Source organism: Tetrao urogallus (assembly GCF_951394365.1).
Source record: "Tetrao urogallus genome assembly, chromosome: 2".
NCBI classification, from domain to species: domain Eukaryota; kingdom Metazoa; phylum Chordata; class Aves; order Galliformes; family Phasianidae; genus Tetrao; species Tetrao urogallus.
Window position 1 is genome coordinate 4,969,552 of NC_136814.1, and position 26,243 is coordinate 4,995,794.

At 39.3% G+C, this 26,243-nt stretch overlaps 1 protein-coding gene across 1 annotated transcript in view; it reads left to right on the forward strand.

Moving 5' to 3' along the window:
• The window catches only part of MACROD2 (mono-ADP ribosylhydrolase 2), a gene marked incomplete at its 5' end in the record, with an annotated part of 837,700 nt that overhangs the window by 230,264 nt on the left and 581,193 nt on the right, over window positions 1-26,243 (forward strand). Inside the window, 1 exon segment of the mRNA XM_079550710.1 lies at window positions 18,165-18,281. Within this exon segment, the coding sequence (XP_079406836.1) occupies window positions 18,165-18,281 (117 nt within the window).

Below are 26,243 nucleotides of genomic sequence, written 5' to 3' on the forward strand. Positions count from 1 at the left end.
TATTTTGTAAAGCAGTTGTTGCTTCACTTTGGAGCAGATTTTGTTGTGATGTGTAGTGAAGCAGCATCCAGCATGGTGTAACTAAATGGAGCGCAAGAACTGGGGAAACAGTAAGTACCACAATCACACCTACCATAGCAGAGATGGGAGCCGAGCCTCAAATGCCTAATTGGCTGTACTGATGACTGTCCATGCAGGCGTTACTTTTGAGTGCATTTTAGTGATGCTTCAGTTCTAACTTTTTCTGACTAAGCTCAAGATCAGAATCATAGAATGGCTTGGGTTGGAAGGGACCTCAAGGATCATAAATCTCCAACCCCACTGCCAAAGGCAGGGCCTCCAGCCTCCACCAGACCAGGCTGCCCAGGACCCCATCCAACCTTGCCTTGGACGCCTCCAGGGATGGGGCATCCACAAGCTCTCTGGGCAATATGTTTGTGTAGTGCCATTAATGAATATGCTACACTGATTGCAGCATGGTTGGTTTTCTTCTTGCTTGAGGAGCTTTGCATATTGCAAAAAGTGGCTCCCCTTCCTGTCTGCTGCATCATGGGAAACATTTATATTGTCTTTGAAAAGAAGTTAGGAATGAATTGATGGCAATAAGCACAGTGATGCTTCCTTCTGGGGTCTTCTGCTCACCCCAACATTTACCCCTAAGCTAAGTTTTAGATATGAATCTCTGCTTCCTTTTACTTACTTGTACCCATTTCACTTTTTTGTAATATAATTGTAATGTTAATCTCATATAGTTTAAGCATATCCTGAGGTCAGTAAGAAGAAATACATTTTTGAAGGAAGGGATAGGCTGTTTTGGAGCTATTCTGCAGTGATTTCTTAATTCGTCAGAGGATTCTGCAGGTTGCCGTGGTCAAGGGGAAGCCTTACAGATTGATGCAGCCTGAAGGGCCAACCATATCCTGGTCTGCATCAAAAGAGAGGTGGCAGCAGGGCGAAGCAGGTGATTGTCCCCCTCTACTTTGCTCTTGTGAGGCCCCACCTGCAGTACTGCATCCAGGCCTGGGGCCCACAGCACAAGAAGAGTGCAGAGCTGTTGGAGCGGGTGCAGAAGAGGGCACAAAGATACTCAGAGCTGGAGCACCTTTCCTATGAAGAAAGACTGTGGGAGGTGGGCTCGTTCAACCTGGAGAAGGGAAGACCTCATTGTGTTCTTCCAGCTCTTAAAAGCAGCTGGTAATCAGGAAGGGAATCGACCTTTTATGTGGCTAGATAGACAGGACAAGGGGGAATAGTTTTAAACTTAAAGGGAAGATTGGGAATGGGTTTCAGGAGGAAGTGCTTTCAGTGATGCACTGGCATTGCTGTCCAGACAAACTGTGGATATGCCATCCCTGGAGGTGCTCAAGGCCGGGTTGGATGGGGTCCTGGGCGGCACTATCCAGTGCCCCTGTCCAAGGCAAGAGATTGGAGTTGGATGCTGCTATAGGCTTCTTCCAACAGGAGTTGTTCTATAATTTTATGATGACTGGTAGTGAAGCAGGCTGGTTGGCCACTTGGATGAAAAGACTAGTTATGGCCAAATTTCAGACTAAATGTGTTGTAGAGTTACCAAAGATGATTAGGTTTTTTAGAAGAAATGCTGCTTAAATGTGGCCCCATATTTGCAGAGAAAAAGTTTACCTCTTGATTTCTGGGAATTAAAACTTAATTAGGCCAGGTTTCTCTGGTATCTCTGAATAATTATATTCTCCTCTAAAACCCACAGGTTTATGAATAATAGAAGGGAAGGATTGAACATGGCTATCTGAGCTTTTTTTCTTTTCAGTTTTTATTCTGTGCTTTCCTGGGGTAGCTATTTGAAGTATAAAGAGGATGTCAATAGTTTCGTAATGATCAACTCCATAGCACCTAAACAAGCTGCAAATGCTGTCTCATAGAGCTATTTTGTTGCCTTCACGCTTGCAACACTAACTCATCTCCCATTTGATAGTGGATCTGCTGAACACGGGGAAAAAAAAAGGCTGAATGACTTCTCAGTCAATATTCAACCCATAAATGCAATGGGTGGAAGTTCAAGCCTGATGATCGCTGAGTCATCTTGTCAGTCACATCCATGATCTGTGCTGTATTTCATAAACGTTGTGACCACAGGTGCACATGCTTCACTTACTCATTCACAGATGGGCAGACTGTTAAAGGGAATCCTGGGCTCCTTGAAGCCAAAGACAGTTTTGTCAGGGATTTCTTGTCAAACTGGAAAGGAAACGCGTGGTATTATCCCTTTGCTCATTGCTTCTACCCCATTCTGTATGATCAGGCTGCATATTTTAAAGCGCTCATGTTCTGGTTTCTTTGTGCTGTCAGCTTGCTGCCTGTTTCCTACTGTTCATTAATTCTCATGTGTTATTTGATGCCCTGGTTGTTTGCAGATGTGTTTGACAGAGGGTTGCAGATTTCAAAATAAGTAGATCTTCCTGCACATTTCTGAAAATTGAGGTCCAGAGAGAACCTCATGCATGTCTTCAGGTAGGGAAATTCGTGGAGGTTCAGCCATTATATGTTTTTTTTTTTAGCATCAAATGCCTGGCTGGTATTTCAGATTGAGTGTAGTGCTTTGACTCTTACCTGGACAGCAACAAAAAAAAAGAACAAGCTGAGGGCACAGGGGAACTGAGTTTAGACTATGAGGGGGGGAGACTGGATTGGTGGGAGTTGCTGGAAACATACGAGGTTCTGGAAAGTATTGAAAGTGCCATGCAGTGCCTTACCCTCAGTTTCCCATCTCTATTTCCTTATTTGATATTGGTCTCCTTTGCAAAGTACATAAAATACTCTAATAAAAAAGCTGTGCAGAGCCTTGAGGAGTTGTTTTGATGTTATGAAAGCTCTTGCATTCAAATTATGTCTGGTCTGTAAAACATTGCTCAATGAGATTTCTATTCAAAACAAGTATTCCTGTAATATCTGTATCTGTGCTGACATGCACATAAGAATGGAGAACGATAATTATATTGGTATTTGACAGACAATTTTCTATTAATTTTAAGCAAAAAATCAAATAGGCAGTGTATTTCATTGGAGCCATGGAGCCTCTCAGAAGGTTGTGAGAGTCTCTCTCACCCTTTTGCTTCAGTCGGGCCAGCAAGCAATGAGATCCCACTGGATTTTATACAGTAATATTTTAAAAAATATTTGTATTGGTTTGTTTATATGAATACTTTCATCGGGCAAATAGATTTGTTCAGGCAAAACAATACTTAAACTCTGGTATTGCGTGCCACTGTTAACTAATTAAAATCATGTTGTGCAATAGGTCAATAGATCAACAAGTTTCCCTTCTAATTAGAAGAGGTAGTTACAAAAAAACATTTCTGCTTGCAAAGGAAGTGTAGAATTAAGAAAAATAAAAGGATAGAGAATCCAGGTCTTGGTACTTTGTTGAAATCTGTGTTAAGAGAGCCAGCCTCTTTTTTTTTTTTTTTTTTTTTTTTTTTTTTTTTTTTTTAACTTTTTTTTGAATCATTCTATGTTACATATTGAGATACTTGAGGCTTTAAATTACCCTTCATTAAGAACCTTTGCATTCATCCCTCTCCCTACAGTGCCTGCCCATATTATGCATACTTGGTTGTGCAGATAACAGCTAATAGTCTGGCCTCCACAACGGAGGTCTGACTGAAGTATTTAGATCTGCTTTATACTTGTCAGGTTAAACTTTCATCCTGCTTAGCATTTAAGCTACACCTATTTTTTGTGGTTCTTGCTATCACCACAAATAGGTGCCTGGCCAGGCTGAATGGTGTCATCTTGGGACTGTTTTCGTGTGAGCCTTTTGTGCCAATTATTGTTTAGCTTTAATTCTTCCACCTTAAGAACTGAAAAACATTTATTTTCAATAACATGTAGGTGTTGGGTGTTGTTTCACCCTGGAGCATAAACATAATTAGTAAAAAAATAAATAACAATAAAAAGATTTTAGATGGCAGAATAGTTTCTCAACTTTTTCTATAGATTTTCTTCACTTCAAAAGGCAGATCTATTTCATCCACACGTTTGTTTAATAGAAGGCTGACTATGGCTGACCTCCAGAGTCCCATCCAGCCAAAGTTATTCTCCTATTCTGTGCAAGGATATATGCTGAAAATGAAATACATGAGTAGTATTAATAAGTCTAAAATGTCTCCTTTCTGATGTAAAAGATGCCATCTTTCCGTAGGACCGTGATGAGCTTGTCTTTGCAGTCTGATTTAGGAAACACTGATACACACGAAATACTTGTGCTGTAGGATTATAAATTAGCTGTAGTTCTTCTGGAGACTCTCACAAAGTGTTTCACCTGCACAGTCATGTATTTTGCTGATTCAATTAGATCAGAGGTGTGCGTATTTCACGAGTACTTAGCATATAACATTTTTATGTCTGATATTGTAAAGGGAGAGGGGATTACTTTTCTCAGCTGCCTTCCCATCAGAAGTAAGTATGGCATGAAATCATTTGTGTAAGTCATCTCGATGCTCTGGAAGAGCTTCTCCATCATTCCCCTGGTCTCGTTGCTTCCAGACGCCGCATCCTTAACATCACTGCAAGCAGAACATATTAGTCATACTAAGGCTTGTTTATGCCTGTACCCTAGGGTGACTGTTGAATGTTTTTCTTCTGCCGTTGCTCGGTTGTTTGTTAGTGCCTGTTTACAACTAAGACCTTAAGGAATGAATATCCAATCATGTTGACTTCTGTGCATGGCTAGGGCACTGTCTGGGTTTGCTGTGAGTTGTTGCTTGAATCTCCTGAATTTCGATTCATGCACATTGTTCGAGCTCAGTAAAGAAACGATTACCTTCTCATAAAGCAGAAATTTGCTTTATTGCAGTTTAAGAATTGAGGCTTTCCCCATTTATTTGCAAGTACTCGTGCACTGCTAAAAATCCACAAAAATTCAAATGTTTGTTTTGGAATTGTTTTTTCTTAATAGGAATTTTCCAAGTAAAAATGTTTGAAGGGTGCATTGACGAAGGTGTTTCACTTGGAGCCTACAGTATGCTTTTGATGAAAATCCCGACTGCCTTCACCGCTGTTATTCAGCATCGCTGGGTAGCTTGGTACACATAGGCTAGGCTTTGTTGGAGTCAAAGTAGGCTGGAAGATGTGAACCCTAATGCATTCTGCTGGAAAGCTGGCATTCAGCCCATGGGTCACAGAATCATGAAGGGTGGAAAAGACCCACAAGGTCATCCAGTCCAACCATCCATCCAATAGCTCTCACTGACCCATGTCCCTCAACACAACGTTCAAACGTTCCTTGAACACCTCCACCACTAGACTAGAGCTAGCCCCACCAAAGGTAGCCCCAATTTCTCTAAGTAAACAACACAAAAACCTCACCACCACCAGTAAACATCACGAAACGTGCACAGTGCTTACACTACAGGGTCTCAGCATCAGCTGTTTTACTCTACAGATGCGTTCTTATTGGTCTTCTGTGCTTGCTAATGAAGAAGAAACCTAAGTGCTAGATCTGATTGAAAAATACGTGGGCTTAATGTAGCCTTTGTGTTGGGTGGCAGTTGGCAAGTAGGAAATGTCTCTCCATGCTTCCTTGCTGAATTCACCTTGGCTTCTTCTCACAATTCCATCTATGACTTCTTATTTGCAAGTTTGCCTTTGAACAATAGGAAAGTATGTAAACACAGCTGTTGTTAAAAGTAGACTTTTTGACCGTAGGTGGAATAATAATTTGAAGTTGAAATTTATTTGTGTTTGTCAGAAACTGCTCAGAATTATTATTTTTTAATACAGAGGTCCTGTATCTAAAGGATGTCCTCTGCAGGGTCTGTCACTGGTACAGTAGGAGCTTTGATACAGCCAGCACTGTATGCCTTCTCAACTTTATTCATTGGCAGATTATAATGATCATTTGTTTCTAAAGGTATCAAGCTGTATTTTACATGTGAACCACAGAGAGCTAAGAAAAAAAGTCATTTTAATGAAATAATTTTAATAAAATTGACGTAACTCAGAAATGAATCAACTTCCTGCTGTTTTGATTTCTCTGTGAACTTTCTAAACTTGGACTTTCCGTATTCTCTGTAAAATGCTAGAAATGCACTCCTTTTTCACCCTTTAATGCAAAGTGGAAAGGAAAATGTGGATACTTTAGTATAACACGGCATCATAGGATTTACAGTGCTCGGTCTTTCTACTTATGATCAAATGTATTTTTGTCCAAACCACTTTTCTATATTGCACATGCGCACGCTTGACTGTGTGCTGCGGCTTTAATGGGCTAACGTTGAGTTGCTTTTGCCTTTTTGAAGTTGTCTTTCGGCGCTCTTGCATTGTTTTGCTCAAACCATGGAGAACTTGAGATACTGTTGCTCAGAATTACCTCTTAAAAATTCTGCTAAAGAATTGCACAGCCGTGGAGCATTGCTATGGGATTGATGCTGTTTACTCTTTAATTACTGTAAACTGCAGCTCACAGTGCTGGCACTGGGGCTTGTTTGTTACATGCGATGATCACTTTATAAATGTCAATAAAATCGAGACAAAAACCTCTAGTACAACTGGAAGTAACAACTCAGTATTTTCCTCATTAGCTTTGGCAGCCAAGTAGTCTTCCAAGGCAGTACGCAATAAAGCACCAGCCAACTGAGTCCCACACTGTGGCTATAATTACATATTTTTCCTTGCTAATCAGTAGCATATTTCTGTGTACACTATTATATTTTAATGGTTTTGTTGCAACACCAATTTCACTACAACATTCTCTTGAAGAAAATGGCACGTAATGATTTTGTATTTACTACAAGAAGATATTAAACTAAATAATACATAATGATGCTACACAGATTAACCAGCTCTTTAGTTCTTCAGTTCCTTATCTCTCCTTTAGTAGTGTTTTAGGGCAAACATAAAGTTATTTAGAAGGGAATTACCAGAATTACCGAACTGGTAGATACAGCCAGCTGAGTGGGATGTCTTGTTTCTTACTCAAAAACTATTAGATGATAATTTAAGCTGTGCTTACTACTTTAATTTCTCTTCCCGCAACTCACGGAACATAAGGAGGGCTGCAGCCAGCTCAGATAAGTAATAAGTTCATTAACTGCAGCCTTACCTTTCCTGTAGGTTAAAAAAAGCTGTGTGGGACTTGATTAAACAGCCTGTTGGGGTATGGCCCCGCGGAGGGCAGGGTGGTGAGCGGCACATAGAGGTTCGCTGTGCGACTTCTGGATTCGCAGCCTTCGATTAACTCGAAAGGTCACTTGCTATTATTAGGCTTTGTGTCCTTCTCCTTTTTTCTTCTTAAATTGTTTTTGTTCAAAGTGATAGCGCTGCAAAACAAAACTAGTACAGTGGGAGGCATTTCTTTATCCAGCTCTTTCCATTATCTTGTTGCTGCTTCTAATCTTAAATATGTTATTTAAAAAAAAAAAAGTTGTTACTCTTTCTCTTTTTTAACTGTGCCCATGCAGTCATTGAAATTCCATTTGATCATTATGAATATATTTGTATATTTTGGCTTAGTACAATGCTTTTCCATTTACCTTGGAAACAGCTTGACTGACAGAGACAAAGGAATGGGGGCTTAACCCCTTTACTCTCTGTGCCATGAATTAGGTGTGAAAGTTCTACTGATGCTTCTAACATTTCTTTAATAGATTTGTCAGATTCTGCGATGGAATCTGGCACGTAAATGACAGTAAATAGTTTTTCTTCTATATTTTGTTGCATGAGTCTGTCAGGATATGACATTGTTTTTACAGGGGAAATTGTACTTAGACTGTGTGACACTTCTAGCATGTTGCTGGAAAATAGTTGGTAATTCAGTGTTTCTGAATTCTGATTGTGTGTCCTAGATCTTCTTTGGCAGGCATTTATCTTAGATGTGTTGCACATACAATTTTCCATCCCTTCTCAACAAAGAAGTGAAGTATTTGAGACTCTTCAGTCCCACTTGTCATGCTTGTGTTAAAACGCTGGCTGCGAGAATCTTTTTCAGACCTCATTTTCCAGTTAATCTAGTGTTTACCTTTTGCTTCCCTTGTATTTATTCCATTTGAACACATTGTAATGTGTTCAATTGGATTTACCTATTGCTAGGCAATTGTTATATAATTAATACTGTTAATTAATCTAGCTTCAAACACCACTTTAAATTGAGAGGATTCTGTGATTGCGGACTGAGAAGCATCTCAACCAGTGGTTCAGGTTAAAAGTAAATTAGCACAAGTGAAAACCGTCCAGGAAATAAGAAAACCAGCTACTGCTCAGTAAATAATTCACACTATTCCTATAGCTAGTTAAGCCTTACTGCAAGCAAGAGGATATTCCTTTGTTGCTACTTAGTCCTGCTCCTTTATCTGTTCCTGCTGCTGCCCTAAATCTGTGTTCATATGAGCCCTGTGTTTTGGTTGTTTGTATGTTATTGTGGCTAACTTTCAAGCCAACTCCTTTATTTTCCTGTGTATCTGTATCTAAAAATAAAAGCAAAAATCTAGTCTAAGAGGACTTTGTAATAATCCATGCAAAAGAGGCATCTTAAGTTTGCTGTTAATATTATTTTCTTATTTAGAGCGGAACTATCTGTGCTTTATAAAAGCTGAAGTTGGTAATGTGACTGTCAGTGTTGGTCGCTTCGAACACTGTTTCAGTGCTTGCTCTGTACATATATATTTTTTTTTCACTGAATTCGGTCTATCTCAAGGACTTTGTCCTTTTGGAAAGGTCTATGTGAAGGCTGTGTAACCTGTGCAAAAACGGCTACCTGCTGAGACAACAGAATGCCTCACTGATGAAGGGACGTCTGTGAAACTAGATTTTACTAAGGAGCCGCTGCCTTCTGTGACTTAACTTTTTCTATAGGAGCTTCTTCTTCTCCTCTCTTGTGGCTTATGCATTGCCTAAACCTGCCTGGAGATTCACTGTGATGCTAAATAGTTGAGCTGACCTCTATGGGTTAGAGAGGGGAAGGGAAAAGATAGCTATTGAGAAGTTCATTAAAAACTGTTTAAAGCATAATATTTGAAATCCTGGGTCATAAAAGCTTTTCCTCTGCAGACCTGCACAGCCTTCTCTTGCAGTTTTCTCAGGGATGTGTTGCTGTTCACCCCGCATCAAGTGTTGCTTTGGTCTCCTCAGGTTCAGTGTCTTCTCCCAGCAGTGTAACGCTCTTGGTGCACCCCCATAGCTAAAGAGAAATCCCCATGACAGTGTCTGGTTTAATTACTTTTAGTTAGAAGCTGTAACTTAATACAGAAGCTTTCAGGCTCTCGAATTAAAAAGGCATATGTGATAGTGCCTTTCCTTCCATACTCTGTGTGAAGAGGAGGTCTTGGATCTCATCCTCTAGCTTTCAGTGTGGAAAAAAGTAGTTATACTGAGGTATTGTTGTATTTACAGTGTGCCTGTGCAACTCTTAGGAAAGACGTGCCAGGAGCCTGTTGGACTGTGAGAATGCACACAGTTAGAAGGCTCCCATTGACACAGTCATTGTACAGTTATTACACGGTCGCCTGTTCTCTCTAAATCCTTGACCCATGCCTGACAACTGTTAGCTGATCATAGTGAATAAATTTGTATAATCACTGTGTGATTACTGCCTAATAACTGTACTCTGAGTATGCAAATACCTACTGCAGTTTAATGTAAGTCATCTGCCATGAGTGGCCCATAGTATTTTTGAAACATCTGCAAGTAATGAAGCATGCCACTGCAGCCTCCTTGTCTGTGGGCATTATCAATGGGCAAAAAAGCAAGCAGAAAACTTCTTCAGATATTTCACAGTTTTTTTTTTTTTTTCTGCTTTCATTCATTTCTTCTAGGCTAGCTGCGTGCTTGCACATAGAACAACCAGTATTATTTATTTCTTTGCTAATGATTCTGTCCTCGTTACATGGAGGACTGCATAAAGATGGAAGATTCAAATGCATGTCTGAGCCTGAGATGCTCACAAAACGTTCACTGAAGAAGCCATAAAGGAAAGCATATCAGGGGTGTGTAGAAAAGACATCCTGCTACATTTGCAAGCAGCCAGTACAGCAGAGTTTAAGAATGTTTTGTGGAAGCACTGGTAACTGCTTTTTCTGCTCTTAACCTCTGTTTTTTAAGCATTTGCCTTTGGCCTTTGTGTGAAATAGGGTGCTGAGATGGGGATGGAGTGTCTCTCCAGTATCTTTTTGTACAAGGCTTGTTTCGTTTACATGCAGCATCGTAACACCAGTAAACGACTTTTTTCTTTTCTTTCTAACATGAGTTTCATTGTCCTTCCAGGAGCGTTTTTGATCTTTTTATCTCCTTGTTTCTTTAGCGCTCCTCAGAGTTTAGCTTTATGTTTCAGAACAGTGAGGCAGGAAAAATAGACTGTGCAGTTCTATGCACTAGACAGAGACTGATATCCCAGCAGCAGTGTAGTGTCATCAATAGCTTAATGGCATCATGACAAGAAAGAGCTGCAGTGAGATTTTAAAAACAACAGCGTGGTTATTTGCTGTGAGTTTGTGCTTGAAAGAAGGAAGCACTGAGGTGTGTACTGAGGAAGGACAGCGTGGAGGGGCTGAAGGAGGCTGTGAGCTTTGTTGCAGGTGGGCATTGACTTTCTGTTTGACTTCAAATAAGTGTTAAGCGGAGCCTAACTTGCAAGGGATCATGATAGAAGGAAAAAAGGAGTTCTGATGACATCTCCCCAACCGTTTACCTGATTTAATTTCAAGGTGTTGCTGAGTTACATACATTCTGTATGTTAGAATCATAATATCATAGAATGGCTTGGGTTGGAAAGGGACCTTAAAGATCATCTAGTTCTAACCTGCCTGCTGTGTGCAGAGTTGCCAGCTGCTAGATCAAGTATTAGATCATGTTGCCCCATCCAACCCAGGCTTGAACACCTCCAGGGATGTGGGGCATCCACAGCTTCTCCGGGCAGCCTGACATCCAATTCAAGTCCCTGCCTCTTTTACTTTAAAACTGTTCTTTCTTGACTATCTACCCATGTAAGAAGCCTCTCTCCCTCCTACTTATAAGCTTCTCTCAAGTCCTGGAAGGTTGCAGTGAGGTCTCCCCAGGTTCTCCAGGCTGAACCAGCCCACCTCCTTCAGCCTTTCTTCATAGGAGAGGTGCTCCAGCCCTCTAAGCGTCTTTGTGCCCTCCTCTGGACCTGCTCCAACATCTCAGCATCCCTCTTGTGCTGGGGGCCCAGTCCTGGATGCAGTACTGCAGATGGGCGTGCATGAGCAGGGAGACACATCCCCTTCCTCTCCCTGCTGCCGCCCCTCTGCTGATGCAGCCCAGGATGTTGGTGGCTGTCTAAACTGAAGGTGCATGTTTAGCTATCAGAATTGTGTGTACATCTCCAGAATAGACAGAGCAACACAAACTTACACGCTCAGTTTCCTGTCTCTGGGGGGGGTGGGGGTACACATCCTCTTTCCCTATCCCTGTCTCACTTCTTTTTCTCTACACAGTCCTATTCTTAAGCAGTTCCATGTTTTTAGTTTTTAATAACGTGTATCTGTAGTAATTGCACACCAGCATGAGTGGAAATGCAGGAATTAAGCAGTGAGGTGTAGTTAGGGCTTTGTGACTCAGTGGAAGGGAAGTACTGGCACTGCCCTATTGGCTGAGGAAGGGATTTTGGAGTCTCCAGCCTTATTTCTTCAGGATGATACCACATTTAAAAAAAAAAAAATCCTGCAGCTTTTAAAGGTAAAAGATGTCGATTCCAGAAGTTGGAATCAAGTGCAGATGAACGCAAACTGAAGCGGTTGAATAACATAGAATAACCTGAAATTTCACCAGACTTCAGCTTCTCACTGAATAAACAATAACATGCAGTCTTTCTGCTTACTGCAGGGAAGTTCTTCAGAATTATCTGTCTCGGTTCCATTTGTAGAAGACTATGGTGTGGCAGGTGTCTCAACATTACCACAATTAAAAGGAAGTGAGCGGTTCTTTCACACATGCCTTAATGTCAGGATTTTGGACTGGGAAAAATTGGAAAACCACTGTTGGAGGCTTTCCTAGTTCTTTTTTTACTGCCAAAAGTGTGACATTCACACAGGTTTCTCAGACCCGTGTTTCTCAGAGCCCTTATGCTGCTTGAGTGGGCTGACAGAAGTGTGAATCCTATTGACATTATAACTCTGCAGAATACAAGCGGAGCTCTCAGAGACCGAGAAAGATGATGTCCTAAGTACGAGATGAAATGAGAGCAATATTTATTGCTTAGTTGGGAGGAATTTAGTAATCGTTAGTGTGATAGCACAACGTCTACTTGGCTTTTTGCGTACTTTTGATTTGAGTTTCTGACATCCCAAGTTTTTTGGCTATGCCAAAGAAGAAAAGGTTTGTCAGAAAATGCAAGCTTACTACTGTTACTTCTTCAAAATAAGAATGGTTGGCGGTATGCAATAAATACAGCACGTGCTTCGTGTTTAACAGAGTTGAGTTTTATTTTAAACCCCTGAGTGAGTTTTATTTTGAATATTGATTTCCTGATTTCCATGTGTCTTGTCATTCTCTAGCAAGGACTTTGGGTAGGACCTTGCAGCTGCTTTTGTTATCTTTTGATGTGAACTCCATCCAAGCTAAGGACAGCATTTTCATAAAGCATTGAGTTGTGTTTAAAATGTAATTTCTGTCTCTCTTCACCAGAGCAGGCAAAAACTTAGTTTTTAGTGGTAAATCTGAAGTATTCCATCTAAACTATATTCCAAAATGTAAGTTTCCTGGGGACGATATTGCAGCAATGCTTACAGATGCCACTGTTTCAAGTAGGCTTGATGCTTGCTGTTGGTACAGCAGTAAGGGTTCTAATGGCCATGATTATTATTATGTTAAACTCCCTCTGTGTTGTGATTTAGTGATTGGCGCTGAGTGCACCTGCAGCTTTAATTCTGGCTGTGTTAAGGCCCTTCATACAATTTCAAATGTTGATTTTGAAGTGAAGACAGACACCCAACCAATAGCTTAAGCTTTGGGATTTTAAGATCTCAGTTGTGTCTTGTTTTAACTCAGAAGTGGGCACTAAGAATGTCTGAAAACAGAAGTATTTCAGGAACTATATATTCAGAATGTCTGTGGTGGGACAGGAACTTAATTCAGTGAAACAGCCATCTCAAAATACATGGTTCATCTGTGGTTTTTGTTTTTCGAATGGAGAATTTTAAGGCAAAGTCAGATGTTGCTTTTAATTCTTTTGGATCCTGGCTAGAAAGTACTGTCTAAATGCTAAGTATTTAAAATTAATTATGTTGGAGGCCTATAAACCAGCGCATTGATTAAAAATCTTCAGCTCATTAAACTCCCCAGCAGCACAGGCCATCTCTGTAATACAAACTGCCGCTTCTAGTGGCGGCGGCCGACTGGCATCTGTGTTGTAATCTTTGTAAGATCCCACCTTCGTTCATTACACCAGCATCTGCTGTGTCTCGCTGGGCGGATTTGTTTCCCCCCGACAGCAGTCGGCGAGGTGCAGTTGTGCCTTTGAGTCCAGTGAACTTTCTAGAGGCGCTTGAGCGCTTCTGCAGGGTTGGTGTTGTTGCCATGTTTTTGCAGTGAGCTGTTCTGAAAGGCCCACAGGTAGTTGGGGAGCGTGTAGCAGAGGCCTGCTGCAGGCAGGGCGCACTGGGTTCTTCTTGCGTGTCCCTAGCAATATATCTGCTAAAATGATATTTCTGTTTGGTTTTTGTTTTCCTTTCTCACTCCTGGTATCTGCCATGTGCAAGAATGGCAAGGCGTCATCCATAAATTGTGCACGGTTTACTTGCAAAATAAGTAAATCTCCTGAATTTTCTGGTGGAAAACCAGGGATAAAGGTCTTGAAGGTCTTGAGAACAGGAATTACTATGAAAAAAGAGCATGTTTTCATGAGTTTTCAGAGTTTCTCAAAATACAAGTCTGCATATGTTGTTTACACCACAGCTTCAATTTATCCAGACTCAGATGCAAGGTCACAAAAGAAGTTAGGGCTTATTATTACCAGGGGGATTTTGTATTATTTGCTGTGGTGTTTGATTACCTTACCCTATTTTATTACCATCTGCACCGCAAGATTGGTTTTGCTGAGGTCTTTTTTTTTTTTTTTTTTCAAGCAGCATCCCACGATACCCTTAATTCTCTGTTTCCTTTGCTTTTGCTTCATTTGCAATTTTAAGAGATTTTCTATAAGAAATAGATTTATTCTATGTTGTAAATTAGCTACTTTTTACTATGTAACTTTAACCCTTTAATTCTGGAGAACAAACACACATGCTTTACAAGAAATTAAATAAGACATAACATAACTGTTAGCATCTTTTAGTGATGTAGAAAGACGTCAAAGATTCCAGTATTTTTAAGAACTCGCTGGTTTTATAGTATGCTCATTTTGCCAGGGAGTTTTATTTTGAAACTTGATTATTTCCATGTATCTTAAGCGGTTATTTTGAGGTGACTTCTTTGTGCATCCAGTGCCATTGATTGCAGCATTTTGGAAGGAGTTTTTCTTCATTAAGGGCTTCTGCTGAATTGTTGGGAGAACAAAGTGCTGTCCCCAGTGGCTCCTAAAACTTATGGATGCGTGCAATGTGATTGCTAATACTATTTTTAATGAAAAAAGTTGCAATAGGTTTGTAATAGCTTTATGCAAGCATGAACTGCTTGAAGTATACAGTTAAATCTCAAACCCCTTGAGCTGTTCTTCATCCCTCAAAATATCATTCCTATAAATGTGTCAAGATCTGGGAAAGAACCCTTCCATGTGCTTCTCCAGCCAAGGCAGGGTGAAATGGTGCTCTCAGTTTTTGCCAGGACTTAAAAATACCAAAGGTTTGGCATGCAGGCCAGAGGTGGGGCTTCTTGTCAGTTAGAACTGATAGTTTTGTTTGTGGGGTTTTCCCACGCCTTTCCTTGTAGTTGTGAAATGACAGCTCGCTTGTGAATATAAATGACCCGATGTGTATATATATGATTTCCATACGTCTGGACGGGAATGCAAGCTGTAGAAAATAGCCTAACTGAACAGAGTGATAGCTTCTGAGTTCAAGGGCATTTCTCTTTGGTTGTAGAAAATGGTGATACTGCATAATTTCTTACCTCTGTCACAAGATGCAAGTCAGATTTGAGCATAAGTGAAGTGCCTGGGTTTTTATTGCTAGTTGTGCACAGTAATTCCAGGAAAGGAACAGTGGGTTGTGGTTTAATGTTTCCCAAATCTGTTTTGAAAAACGCAGAGGAGCACATATACATCAAACTGATGGTACAGATGAAGTATTTGAAACCAATATGTCAAACGTTGTTCTCTTTCTTACAAAAGTAATTGGACAGCATTTACATTATCATGTAAATCTCTTCCTCCTTATTACGCGATAACATTATATCTTTGGCCATCGTTTTCCCCCTCTTGAGATTGTTTCCATTATCTGCAATTTCCATGAAGTTATCCTGTTAGCAGTGCTTAGCTTCCATGTATGCCTACATTGCTAGTCATCTCACACGTTCAGCAACCAAAGGTATCTCACGTGAATGTTTTGTGCCTTCCCACTGTGTCTTTTTGAATTAATACAGCTAAGGCATGTTTTAGCAGAGGCTGAAGCATCGCATTTAGATTTGCTCATCTACTCTATCTTTGCCAATTCTTTTTTTTCTTTTTTTTCTTGTTTTTCTTTACGTTATGCAGAGTACTCAAATTTGGTAAGATGTTTCACTTCTTGGGTTGTTGCTAGAAGAATTATCAGAGTTGTGTTACATGCTGGATATATGATTGGACGTACAGAATGTTTCTAGCATGATTTATTGAGTTATCATACTATATGCATATGTAGATCGAAGGTCATCTCTGCGAAAGTATTTAATAAGTCATGATAGAAGAAATATATTATTTAGACAATGGTAATTCTATTTATATATCTTTAAAAGAAATCATTCTTCTGTGGAGTCACTGAAGTATATCAAATGCTAATGTCTGAGTTTCCATCTACGCCTGTCCACAGTATTCAATCATTTTCTGTTAAGCCATCTTTATGAGAGAAGCATGAACTTCTACTTGTTTGTTTTTGGCAGATGTCTTCCATTTTCCTTGTCATATGTCAAAATTGGCTATGATGGAATTGATTTGCCTCAGTTAAGAATTCAATTTTTTTTCAATTACCTTTTCATCCTGCTGGAGGTTGCTTCAATCAGAAAGGCTGCGTGTGGAGCTGTGGAGAGCCAAGCAGTGATGGGCCATCTGTACCTCAGCTGTGTGCTCGCTGAGAGCCTGCTTCTTCCCTCCTGAGGTTGTTTATAGATGGGGAGCCGGAGTTGCCTCTCTGTTGGCCATCACAGCTGATCTGGCACATGGTTTATTAACCTACTGGGTTTGCTAATGTACTGTGGGTTTGGACGAGGTAAATCTATGCTTCTGCTTCTCCATGGGAGGCGGCGACTCCTTTCTGCATGTTCTTTTGCTTGGCTGTGCTCTGAGCTGGACCTGGTTTAAACCGAATGTGCTTTGGGGTAAAAGAAGTTGGTTTATCGAGACGATTTGGTTGAGAGGGTGTCTGAACGAGTAACTGTATAGACACAGGGCAGGTGAGGGTGCCCAGCAGCTCAGGAAAAGAAATAGCTCGGGGTTGGAAATGCTTCATCCACTGCTGAGGGTTGTGGACTGTGTGCACTTGAGTTCTTGTCCGGTGCTTCTGAGGTGAAAGACTTTTTCCTTCATTGAGGACTGCAGCTTAAGTGCAGTGCTAAGCATTAATGCTGTTTTTATGTTAATGTCTCAGGAAATGTTAATGTTGGTAAGGATTGTGGTGGCACTGCTTATAAAAATATAGTTGAGGTTTCAACGCATTCTGGTTTACTTATCCTGTTTGGTTTGGAAAAGCATTTCGTAATTAAGCTAAAATAATTAAATATGATGTTATGGGCATGGGAGAGATTTCCAGCATTCTTTATTTTTTTCCCTGGAGGTTACAAAATATAATTCTTGCATTAGCATCTCGCAGTCTGTTGAGCTGAGCTGTTGGGTACATGAAGAAGGAAAACTCAGCTGAGGTAGAATAATAAGACTTGGCATCGTGGCTTAGGTGGCACGGGTGAGGGAGCTCCTGAAGTTCCCTGCAGCCTGGCTGGCAGTGAGCAGTCAGATGGCCAAGCCTTGTGCTGTGCTGCCAGTCTTCGTGCCTCTACGGGGAATGGCACGCAGGCAATCCTGAGAGTCGGTGCGTTTCCTGAAATCCCATCTGAACTTGGCTTTTCAGACCCTTTCTTGCTTTAATTGTTTCAAAAGTGCTGTTGGGAATTGGTGTAGCTTCGAACTGGTTAAATATGAAATAAAATATTGAACAACACAAAAATAGAATCTATCTTTCTTGTATAAGCAAGAATTTGTTTAGCCTTTATTCTTCAGCTTTGTAACTTTTCTGTATTGAATTGTAATTCATGCAACGCTTATTTCTTGTAGTGGAACTTCATGGCTGCTGCTGACTTAGGGCCTTCATGTAGCTACTGTGTCAGGGCACACAGCATTTCCTTTTTTTTGTTTGTTTCCTTTTTCTTTAACTTTTCTTCCATAATTACAGTAAATGATTTCTTTGATTGCATGTTGAGTGGGCAGAAATGCTGTGCCAGCAGCCTTTTTTTTTTGCCTTTGCTACTGCTACTATTCTTTTGCTGCTTCCCAAGGGTAAAAAGATCTATGCACTCAACTAATTTTCTTGCATACTTAGCTGCAATTGCAACCTTTAGTAATTATTATTTAATTAACTCCAGAATATTGCACGGATCATGCAAAACAAGAAAAAGGAAAGAATAAAGGTCAAAAGAAAGTACTTTTGTAAATTTTGAGTTCGTGAACCCATAAGCGTTATTTCATGGAGTTTTTGTTTAAGGCCTTGACAGGACATTGACATTAACTGGCCTGCATAGTTCTAGAAGAATCAGAGCTGTGTAGAGAGAAAGAGTTTGGTATTTATCTGGGAATCATTGTTATTGTCATAATAGAAAGAGGGAATTTATTTGAGCCTTGAATAAAACCACTTTCTACTATGGAAATTTTAATTTCCATTGACTGTTTCTGGCAGAAAAAATGTTTGTACTTGGATGTCTGCTTGTAGATCAGTAGATCTGTACCTGAGCAGTAAATGGTGGTGGCCATGCATTTATTTGAATGCTAGTCACACACAGTTTGAATGCACAAAAAATGTTTTTTTAATAAATAAATGGTTCTGGGTTTGCTTTTGCAGTGGACGGCTGTATACACAGAGCTGCTGGGCCCTGCTTACTTGCTGAATGCCGCAACCTGAGTGGCTGTGAGACTGGACAAGCAAAAATTACGTGTGGATATGACCTACCAGCAAAATGTAAGTCATCTCCTCTTAGCAGCGTTTTGTTTTACGCACGTGGAGCTGGTATGCATGCTTTATTTCCCTGTAGTCTAATTCAACAAGGTATTCATTTTACAAGGTTAGCAGAGGGACTTAATTAAGCATGTTCTGTAATAATGTCTTTCCCTCAAAGCAATTCAGGCTTTTCTAAACGATTATTTCACCTATGTTATCCGATGGAAACTCACATGTCTCTAAAATATAAAACATCTTCCGTGTTTATTTTTCTTGCGAGCTAAAACGTATCCTTTCATATGCATAATAAAGGATTTGAAATGCTTCATGAAGTATGAACAAAATATACATTATCATATTTAAGATCCATGGAGACAGGTTTTGGAAATGTTGCACGTTTCATATTCTTCATGCAGATTTGTTGATTGTGAATACTTTGATAGCTGAGGAGATCAAAGTGATGTATTGTGTTTTTCAGCTGCTATGTTGAGGCTGATTGGCAATTACTGTGACGGCATCTGTCACACTTTAGCTTTTGGTGGAGTGCAGATCAATGTTGAAATGCTTTTGCACGTTGAAAGTGCAATTGACAAAATTCTCATCTTATTTAAAATAGGAAGAAGGCTATTTGACCTTGTCGCATAGTTGTCGAGCTGGTCTTGGAAAAAAATAATGTGTTGACATCATGTTGGTTGGCCAGCCTGTTGTGTAAGAGTCAAATGTAGGGAATCTCTTTAAGAATATTAAGATATGATGATACAAATATCAAGAAAAGTGTACAACTAGTATTCAAACTTACTTTAATGTGCTCAGCACTTGTAATATGGCTCATTAAAGTATTTCAGATCTGCTCCCTTAATTTGTTTTAGGCTGTTCCCACGTAAAATCAAATGCATAGTGCAGAAACAAGTATCTTTTTAGGTTCCTGTGGCTCTTAACACTTTACAGAGAAAAGAGTCTGGTTCCAGTTGTTTGTTGGCACCTTCTGTGGTGATGATGATAACGATGATAACTGGCAGTTATTCCCTTGACAGTGATAATTGCTATATGTAGGAAAAATTTCATGTGTTTTATATGTAAATTTACCAGGTGGTTAATTTATTTAACATGGTTAATATTAATTATTTATGAAAGGTTTATTTGCCTTCAGATTGGGAAATCTGAGCAAATCCCATGTGATGCCTACTTTGGGGTTTTCTATGTGATCAAAATCATGACCAGATTCCTCTAAAAAAAATGATAAGGTTGTTGGGTAACATTGTCTCTGTTGTGAATTTTTGAGGTCTAATTCTTGTACTCTAAGAAAAAAGACAGAAAGAAGGAAGGAAAAAATCTTGGGAGTCACAGGAAAGTGACTCGTGTGTGGGTACTTAATTCCTCCCATGTATTTCAATGAGAGAAAATAAATGTACCAAAGCAATGAGCACTGAACTGTGTTTGAAAAACATAGGGTCGTGTCTGAGACATGGCCTCCCTCTAAATTTTATAGGAGTTTAATAGGTCTTGCTTAAGTTAGGTTTGTGGAATTGGATTATGATTGAAGGCTATAAGGAATTTTTGAATTTGTTCTTCATATAAGAAAACAAAATAATGAGAAAACCTTGTATCACTTGTGGTTTGAAATAAAACCTGTAACTACCTGTAGAGAAAAGCCAATATTCTGCTTAATTGATATTCTTTGAAATCAAGTTGCATCAAAGGCACGTCTATTTATATATGATCATGCATCAACATGAAATGGGGAAAGGATGCATTAACTGGCAAACAGGCAAAAGGAGGGAAATAGGCAGTTTTTGTGCAGTCTGACAATTAGTTACTCTTGGCTTAGGCTGTTTCCTTAAAATGTATTTGTGTTCATCAACTGCTTTCTTTTGCTTTTCCTTTTAGAAGCTTTTGATTATGGGTCATTAAATTATTGTACCATGTAAACTCTGAAAGGGATCAAACAAGCTGAACTCTGTTCTCACATTTTAGAGGGTTTTAGAGCCACCTAATTTCTTTTGCCTCTCTGTGTCGCTTTATTGTACCAGTATGACAATGTAAATGTATTTTACATCTGATTTTTGCAATGAAGCAGCGATGTGACAGGATGTCCTGACTCTCCCATCCAGGTGTTCTGTGAAGCAGTTGTGCAAGTCAGCAATTTGTTTGAAGCCATAAGTGAATGGATAAATGCCAGCTTTTGAGTTTGCTTTTCACCTAGTTGCGTGCGTGAGACCTACAATAATCAATGAACAGTTTAGGGTAATGATTTTTTTTGTTGTTTCTGGTCTTCATGGGATTGTAATTAGATGAGTAACGATTTTGAATGTGAAATATAGTTCTTACTGTGGTGAACTGTTATTTTTTGTTGTTTAGCAGAGTTGTAGATGTTCCAGTCATACTTCCTACCCCTGGGATTTTCCCATCTCTAGTTCTCACCTCTAGTTTCTGAAATCAGCAGAGCTGCTCTAGGGCCGAGCAGTCTACCCATGCAATGTGTGATGCAGGACTTGGGCTTAAACTGCAAACTCAGTGTTAAAGAAGGTCTAGGATTCTAAGGTCATGCAACATATTGTGTAGATTTACGGGTAACGTGGAGGAAGCTGGAATTAAGTTGGCTTTTTAAGGAAAAGGAAATCGATAGTTGATAAATAAAAAGTACTGTGGCTCTCAACTTTATAAACAATTGTATCTTTATTGTATAATTAGCTGCATTGACTTAAATAAGAACAGGTGTGATAACTGCTTTTTCACAAGTGAAAAATGGAGAAAAAATGCCTAAGCAAAGTGCAAAGATGTATGGCAGAAGCCGGTCTTCTGTGTTTTGTTCTAGTAGTTACATCTGTCACATCAGTCTCTGGAGTACACAAGTAACAGTAAGTGCTTAGGGAGAAAATACATGAAGTCGTGTTTTTTTCCCCCTCATCTTTTCATCTTAGTAATGTGAACAGACAAAGACTGATGTGTCTGAAGCCTAGAGATGTTGCTTTATGGGCTTTTCAAGATATATTTTTGGAAGCCAAAGAATACACTGGAAATAGAGGTGAAATCAAAATTAGTTTTCTAATTACCAGTTAATGTAACACTCAATACAGTGTTACAGAAGTCAGTATAATCACCATCTACCTTCTGTACTGCAAAAGCCTACTCAGAGACCCTCAAATGCCAAACAAGTTATTTGTTGAACACACAATTTGGTTCATGTAATTTGTTGTTGTCTTTCAGTAGACACCTATTTGTACTCCCAACTTTCTATTGTGCATTGGAGTTGCAAATGCATCACTTTTTGATCAGATATATTCCTTTAATGCTTTTCTGAAGGAATAACCAGTTACTTAACTTTTGTGCCTCATATTGTTATTCCTGTTGAAAGAAAATTTTATTCTAGAATTTGTACAACTGGTCTTCAAACAGTGAACAGTGCTTTTACCCCATTATGCTTTAAACAGCAGATGAGAAGTGTCTGTTTAAAGCTCTGCTAATGCCAGTTCTCCTTGTTTGATTGATGGTCTCAGTTGGTCTCCGTTGGTTCAGAAAATGGTCTGAATGAGAATTGTGTTTATAGCTGGAGCCAAGGGTGCACAACAGCCTCATGGCTTGTTATCTGCTTGTAGAGGTCCTCCATAAAAAAGTGCCCGTCAGAACACATTAAAAAATAGAGTCCTGTTATACAAGGGTTTTAATGGCTTTGAAACCAACTGGAGGCATGGTGACATCTGAAATAAGGAAGTGATACACTAAGTTTGGCAGGAAAGGAGTCTCCGAATGAACTTTTTCCTACTGTTAATATTTCTAATAATCATTTCTTTCTTTTTATGAAAATATGCTTGATAATAAAACCCCCAAACCTGGGGAAAATAAAATCTTAGGGTCTCTAGAATGCGGTAGAGCCAACCATTGGTAAATTAAATCTGAAAGTGTGACTTGGAGTGAAAGGAAACACCTTGCTGGAAATGCTACACAGTCTCTAATGTATTGTTTCCGTTGTTAATAAAGCTGTAAAATTTAGAACAGTTCTTTCTGTTTTGATGTTGCGAGTGCTACAAGCAATGTTGTCTAGGAAATGCTGTATAGACTTCTGGTCTATCTGGAGTAATAATGTGCATGTGCTCTCAAAGACAGTTCCTGCTGTGAAATAAGTAGCTAGTGGAAGTGCTAGTATTAAACACAGTAGGAAGAATCAGCCTTTCAATTTGTTTAATCAGATTAAAAAGTAGAGATTAAAAAACGGAGATTAAAAAGAGTGCTACTACTAGATCCATAATTTTTGGTATTTAAAAGATTTAGAAGAACATTTGGAGTGTGTTATTTTAATGTGAGGCTGTAAAGGTGGAGAACTTAAAACTCTATATTTGCTTGGAGACTGCTTACAGATCTGTAATTAAAAGGTCGATTAGGCAGAAATGGAACTCCAAAGACTGTATTCCACTACTCCAAAGCTGATCAGTTGAAAAATGGAGAGTAATATTTAAGCATATTATCCAAATTCCCCGGACTCCTCAAAGAACTTTGCTCCTTTTCTTACTTTCGAAATCTTGGTTTGATTTAATATTTATAATTTACTTCAAGGGTGTGCAAAGCTGAGATGCTTTCTTTTGTGTTAATTTTTTTTTTTTTATTTGCACAATTGCTGTTCGTTTTACCCACTTTATTTTTCTTTTCATGAGAGATTTGGGGGAATTGAAAAGAATGTGAGTTGAAAAGGACTGCATTAAAGGTGACCAATATGTGTCCAAAAGAGGATTGTTTGGAGAAGACCAACTTGGCTATTATTTCTCTCTTGGTCAGAGTTCTCAGCCTCCACCTGCCACAGCTTTTAAACAGTTCATTGAAAAGAAATATGCTACCAGACACACAACTAGGTAGAAGTTTGATGAAATTTCAGGTGAAGAAGACCACTGAGAATCAGAGGGTGATACAGTCATTAATATGATTGACGATCTGTAATGGTAGGGAGGAGTGTCTTCATACTCCTTGCCTTTGCACAGCAGCATCACATAATTGTCAACGTTCTGCCTAAATGGAGTGAGACAATGAAAAAAGGTTTAGCCCAAAACAGCTCTAGATGTGTATTTTCTGAATCAGTTGTTTGATGCTCTTTGTAATACTTTTTAAGTCTTCGTCGTTAATTAAACATTTAGAATTAATTTGAAGACGGCGAAGGAAAGTATTATTAATCAAAGGCTGAGACCCCTCGTGCTTGAGTGATGTTCTTATTTAGATTTCAGTGAGAAAGGAATTTATTGTTAACAAAACCACTTGCGATGTGTTCTGTGTCTGATTTTCAAAGTTTGTTTTGTTTTGTTTTTAGAAAGTCGGTATTATGCATTTTATAATGATTTTGAAAGTAAGTGCAGTGATGCATTTACTGTGTTTTAATGTGGTGCAATTGGCTTCAGTCATCTTAATGACCTGCGATAGTTTCCATTTACAAAAGGATACACTGGGTGTGCTATGAATGTGTTGGAAGGGAAATGTCCATGATTACTTCAATGCTAGAAACTTTTTGGATTTTAGAGCTGATTTAATGTCGTAATGTAGAGCTTGATGGCTTGTCCCTCTCTTCTGCATGTACACAATAAGAGCAAAATCAAGACTCATGGGGAATGTATTTATCACCTTCAACTACTCAAGTTCAAACATCTCCTCCAAACCTTTCATTGGTTTGGGAATGGGAAAAGGGACAAGTGCTTCAGCTACTAGTTGAAAAGGGCTGATATGAATCAGCAAGAATCTTCCATCATGACACTATACAGTCTTTGTCCTCGTATGTGAGGACAAAGCTCATGTACAGTTCCTAGCTCATGTACAGTTTTTAGTGGGTAGGTTCTTTAAAGATGAATCAGTGAATGGGCTGGTGTGTATTTGTTAGTGCTCTGTGCGGCATCTTGCTGTGGTTAACTTACAGCACGTGCTGCTGGAAGTCCTCGTTTCAGATCAGCTTGTTCAGTTAATTGATGTATGTGTTGTGGCTAACGGAAGTGTTTTACTATTGATCTTTACTACTAAATCTGAATTGTGTTCTTCACTGCATGCTTCAGACCTGTCACCAAACGCTGAACGCCACTGGTATCTCATGTATATGAATATGATGCAATGGCAGGCAGCAGAAGCCTGATGCCACTTGTTTTCCTCTCTGGCCTTGTTTCTGTAATTCTGGACAGGAATAGTTTCTGTAAGGGTCCAATTCTTGGTCTTGCTGAAAGCAGTTGCAGAACAGAACTTGCAGCATCACTTGGCAATGTCGGCAGCCCATCCTTCTTTATAGCACACGTCCCCAAAGCCAGTGTTCCCAGTGCTGAGTTCATCCCAGGGAGACCCCAGTGACGACAAAGGCAGGTGCTTGCAAGTTGAAAATACTCTCTTAATGCCTAATTTGTGTGTAAGGAGCTATTTAGATTTCTCTTCATTAGTTAAAAACAATTTTCACTCCAATATGCCTTAGCACTCAGCTGGCTGGTAGTCATTGCTCAGACATTTTGGGGCTGACACATTTTATTTCCTCCATATTTGAACATAGGCTGATTCGTTTACTCAAATTATAATAAAAAAATCAAATGGGTATCAGAAAAATAAACAAATTTTCTGATAGTTAGAGTCAGCTTACAAGGAAGAAGGGTTATAATGGGTTATAATGGAGATGTTTATGCTCCTTTAACTGCAGTGCTTGCTGCTGTTCCTGCTGTAATATGTTCCCTCAGTAGCCAAAGCATACACTCGGTACTTGAAAAATTAATCTTTGATGCATGAGATTTTGTCTGCCTGAATTTTGCTTGTCCCATTTTAAATGGTGATAGAAATTGCTTACTGTAGTAAAACACAACATTAACCTCATAGTGTGCTGGCACTTTGTGATTTATGCTGGGTTAGTCTCTGAAAAATATGCAGCCTGTCTCCCAAACCTGGGCTCAGCTTATAAAATATGTTGGCGTGGGCTCGGGCCTTGAATTGGAGCACTAACTGCTGATCCTCCATCTCCCTGGAGTGGAAAAAAGTTTAAAATGGTTGCCTCTCCGAGGTCATTAACTTCGTATCATTTATTGAGATTAATAATTACTGTATTATTGTAGCTGGGATGTTTTAAAATGAGGGTGGCCTAGTTTTGTTTCTTACAAGTAAACTGTAGGACTCCTCCTTGTGCCGAGTCTGCATATTTTTTGGCCCAAACTGTGACACGGTATTTGCAAGAGAAGCACTCAGATAGTTGAGAACAAATAAGGACACAACTCTTTCAGTTCTCCTCTTTTGAAATAAAGTGGGGAAAAAAAAATAGATGTGAAAAGGTGCTGCAATTTTTTTTTTCCCATGAATTTTTGCTTCTTTTGCTCTCAGACCTCACTGTTCGCTTGGAATCTAGAGCTGCTATTTTTATTTTTATTATTTTTTTTTTTTTCTGAATGTATTTTGAATTAATATTACTGAGGAAAAGTTCATCTGTTTCGAGAGGAGTTGTTTACCTATAATCTAATTCCTTTTGGTCAGTCTAAAGTTTCAGAAGGTCCTTGTTTCAACCAGCAAAGAAGAGGAATCCTGAGGCTGTTTTGCACAAACGAAGCACGCAGATCAAACCATGCTTTAGTATCCATTAGTTTGTCAAAATTGAGGTCAATGTTTTGAAACATTTCTCTTCAGGAAGAAGACATCAGGTGTGAGGCTGCAGGGCATAAATAATGTTTTAATTGCTGCAGGGAAGAGTCTAAACACTGATTAACCAGATAGTCAGTGAAAGGAAAGGAGAGAAGAGAATAAGAAAAGAAAGGAAAAGAAAAAAAGAGAAGAAAAGGAAAGAGAGAAAAAAAGAACGAAAGGAAAGAAAAAAGAAAAGGTATCATTTTACTGATGTAGATACTGCTTCACTACAGAGGGAAATATGCCTTAATCTAGGATGTTTTGTATTTGAGTATGCATATCTGAGTCACAAGGGTTTTCTCCTGCAGCGCGATGAATTTAAGCAAAATTTAGGTCCCTGAGTTTTTTAAAGCATTTGACAGTATCTCTTTT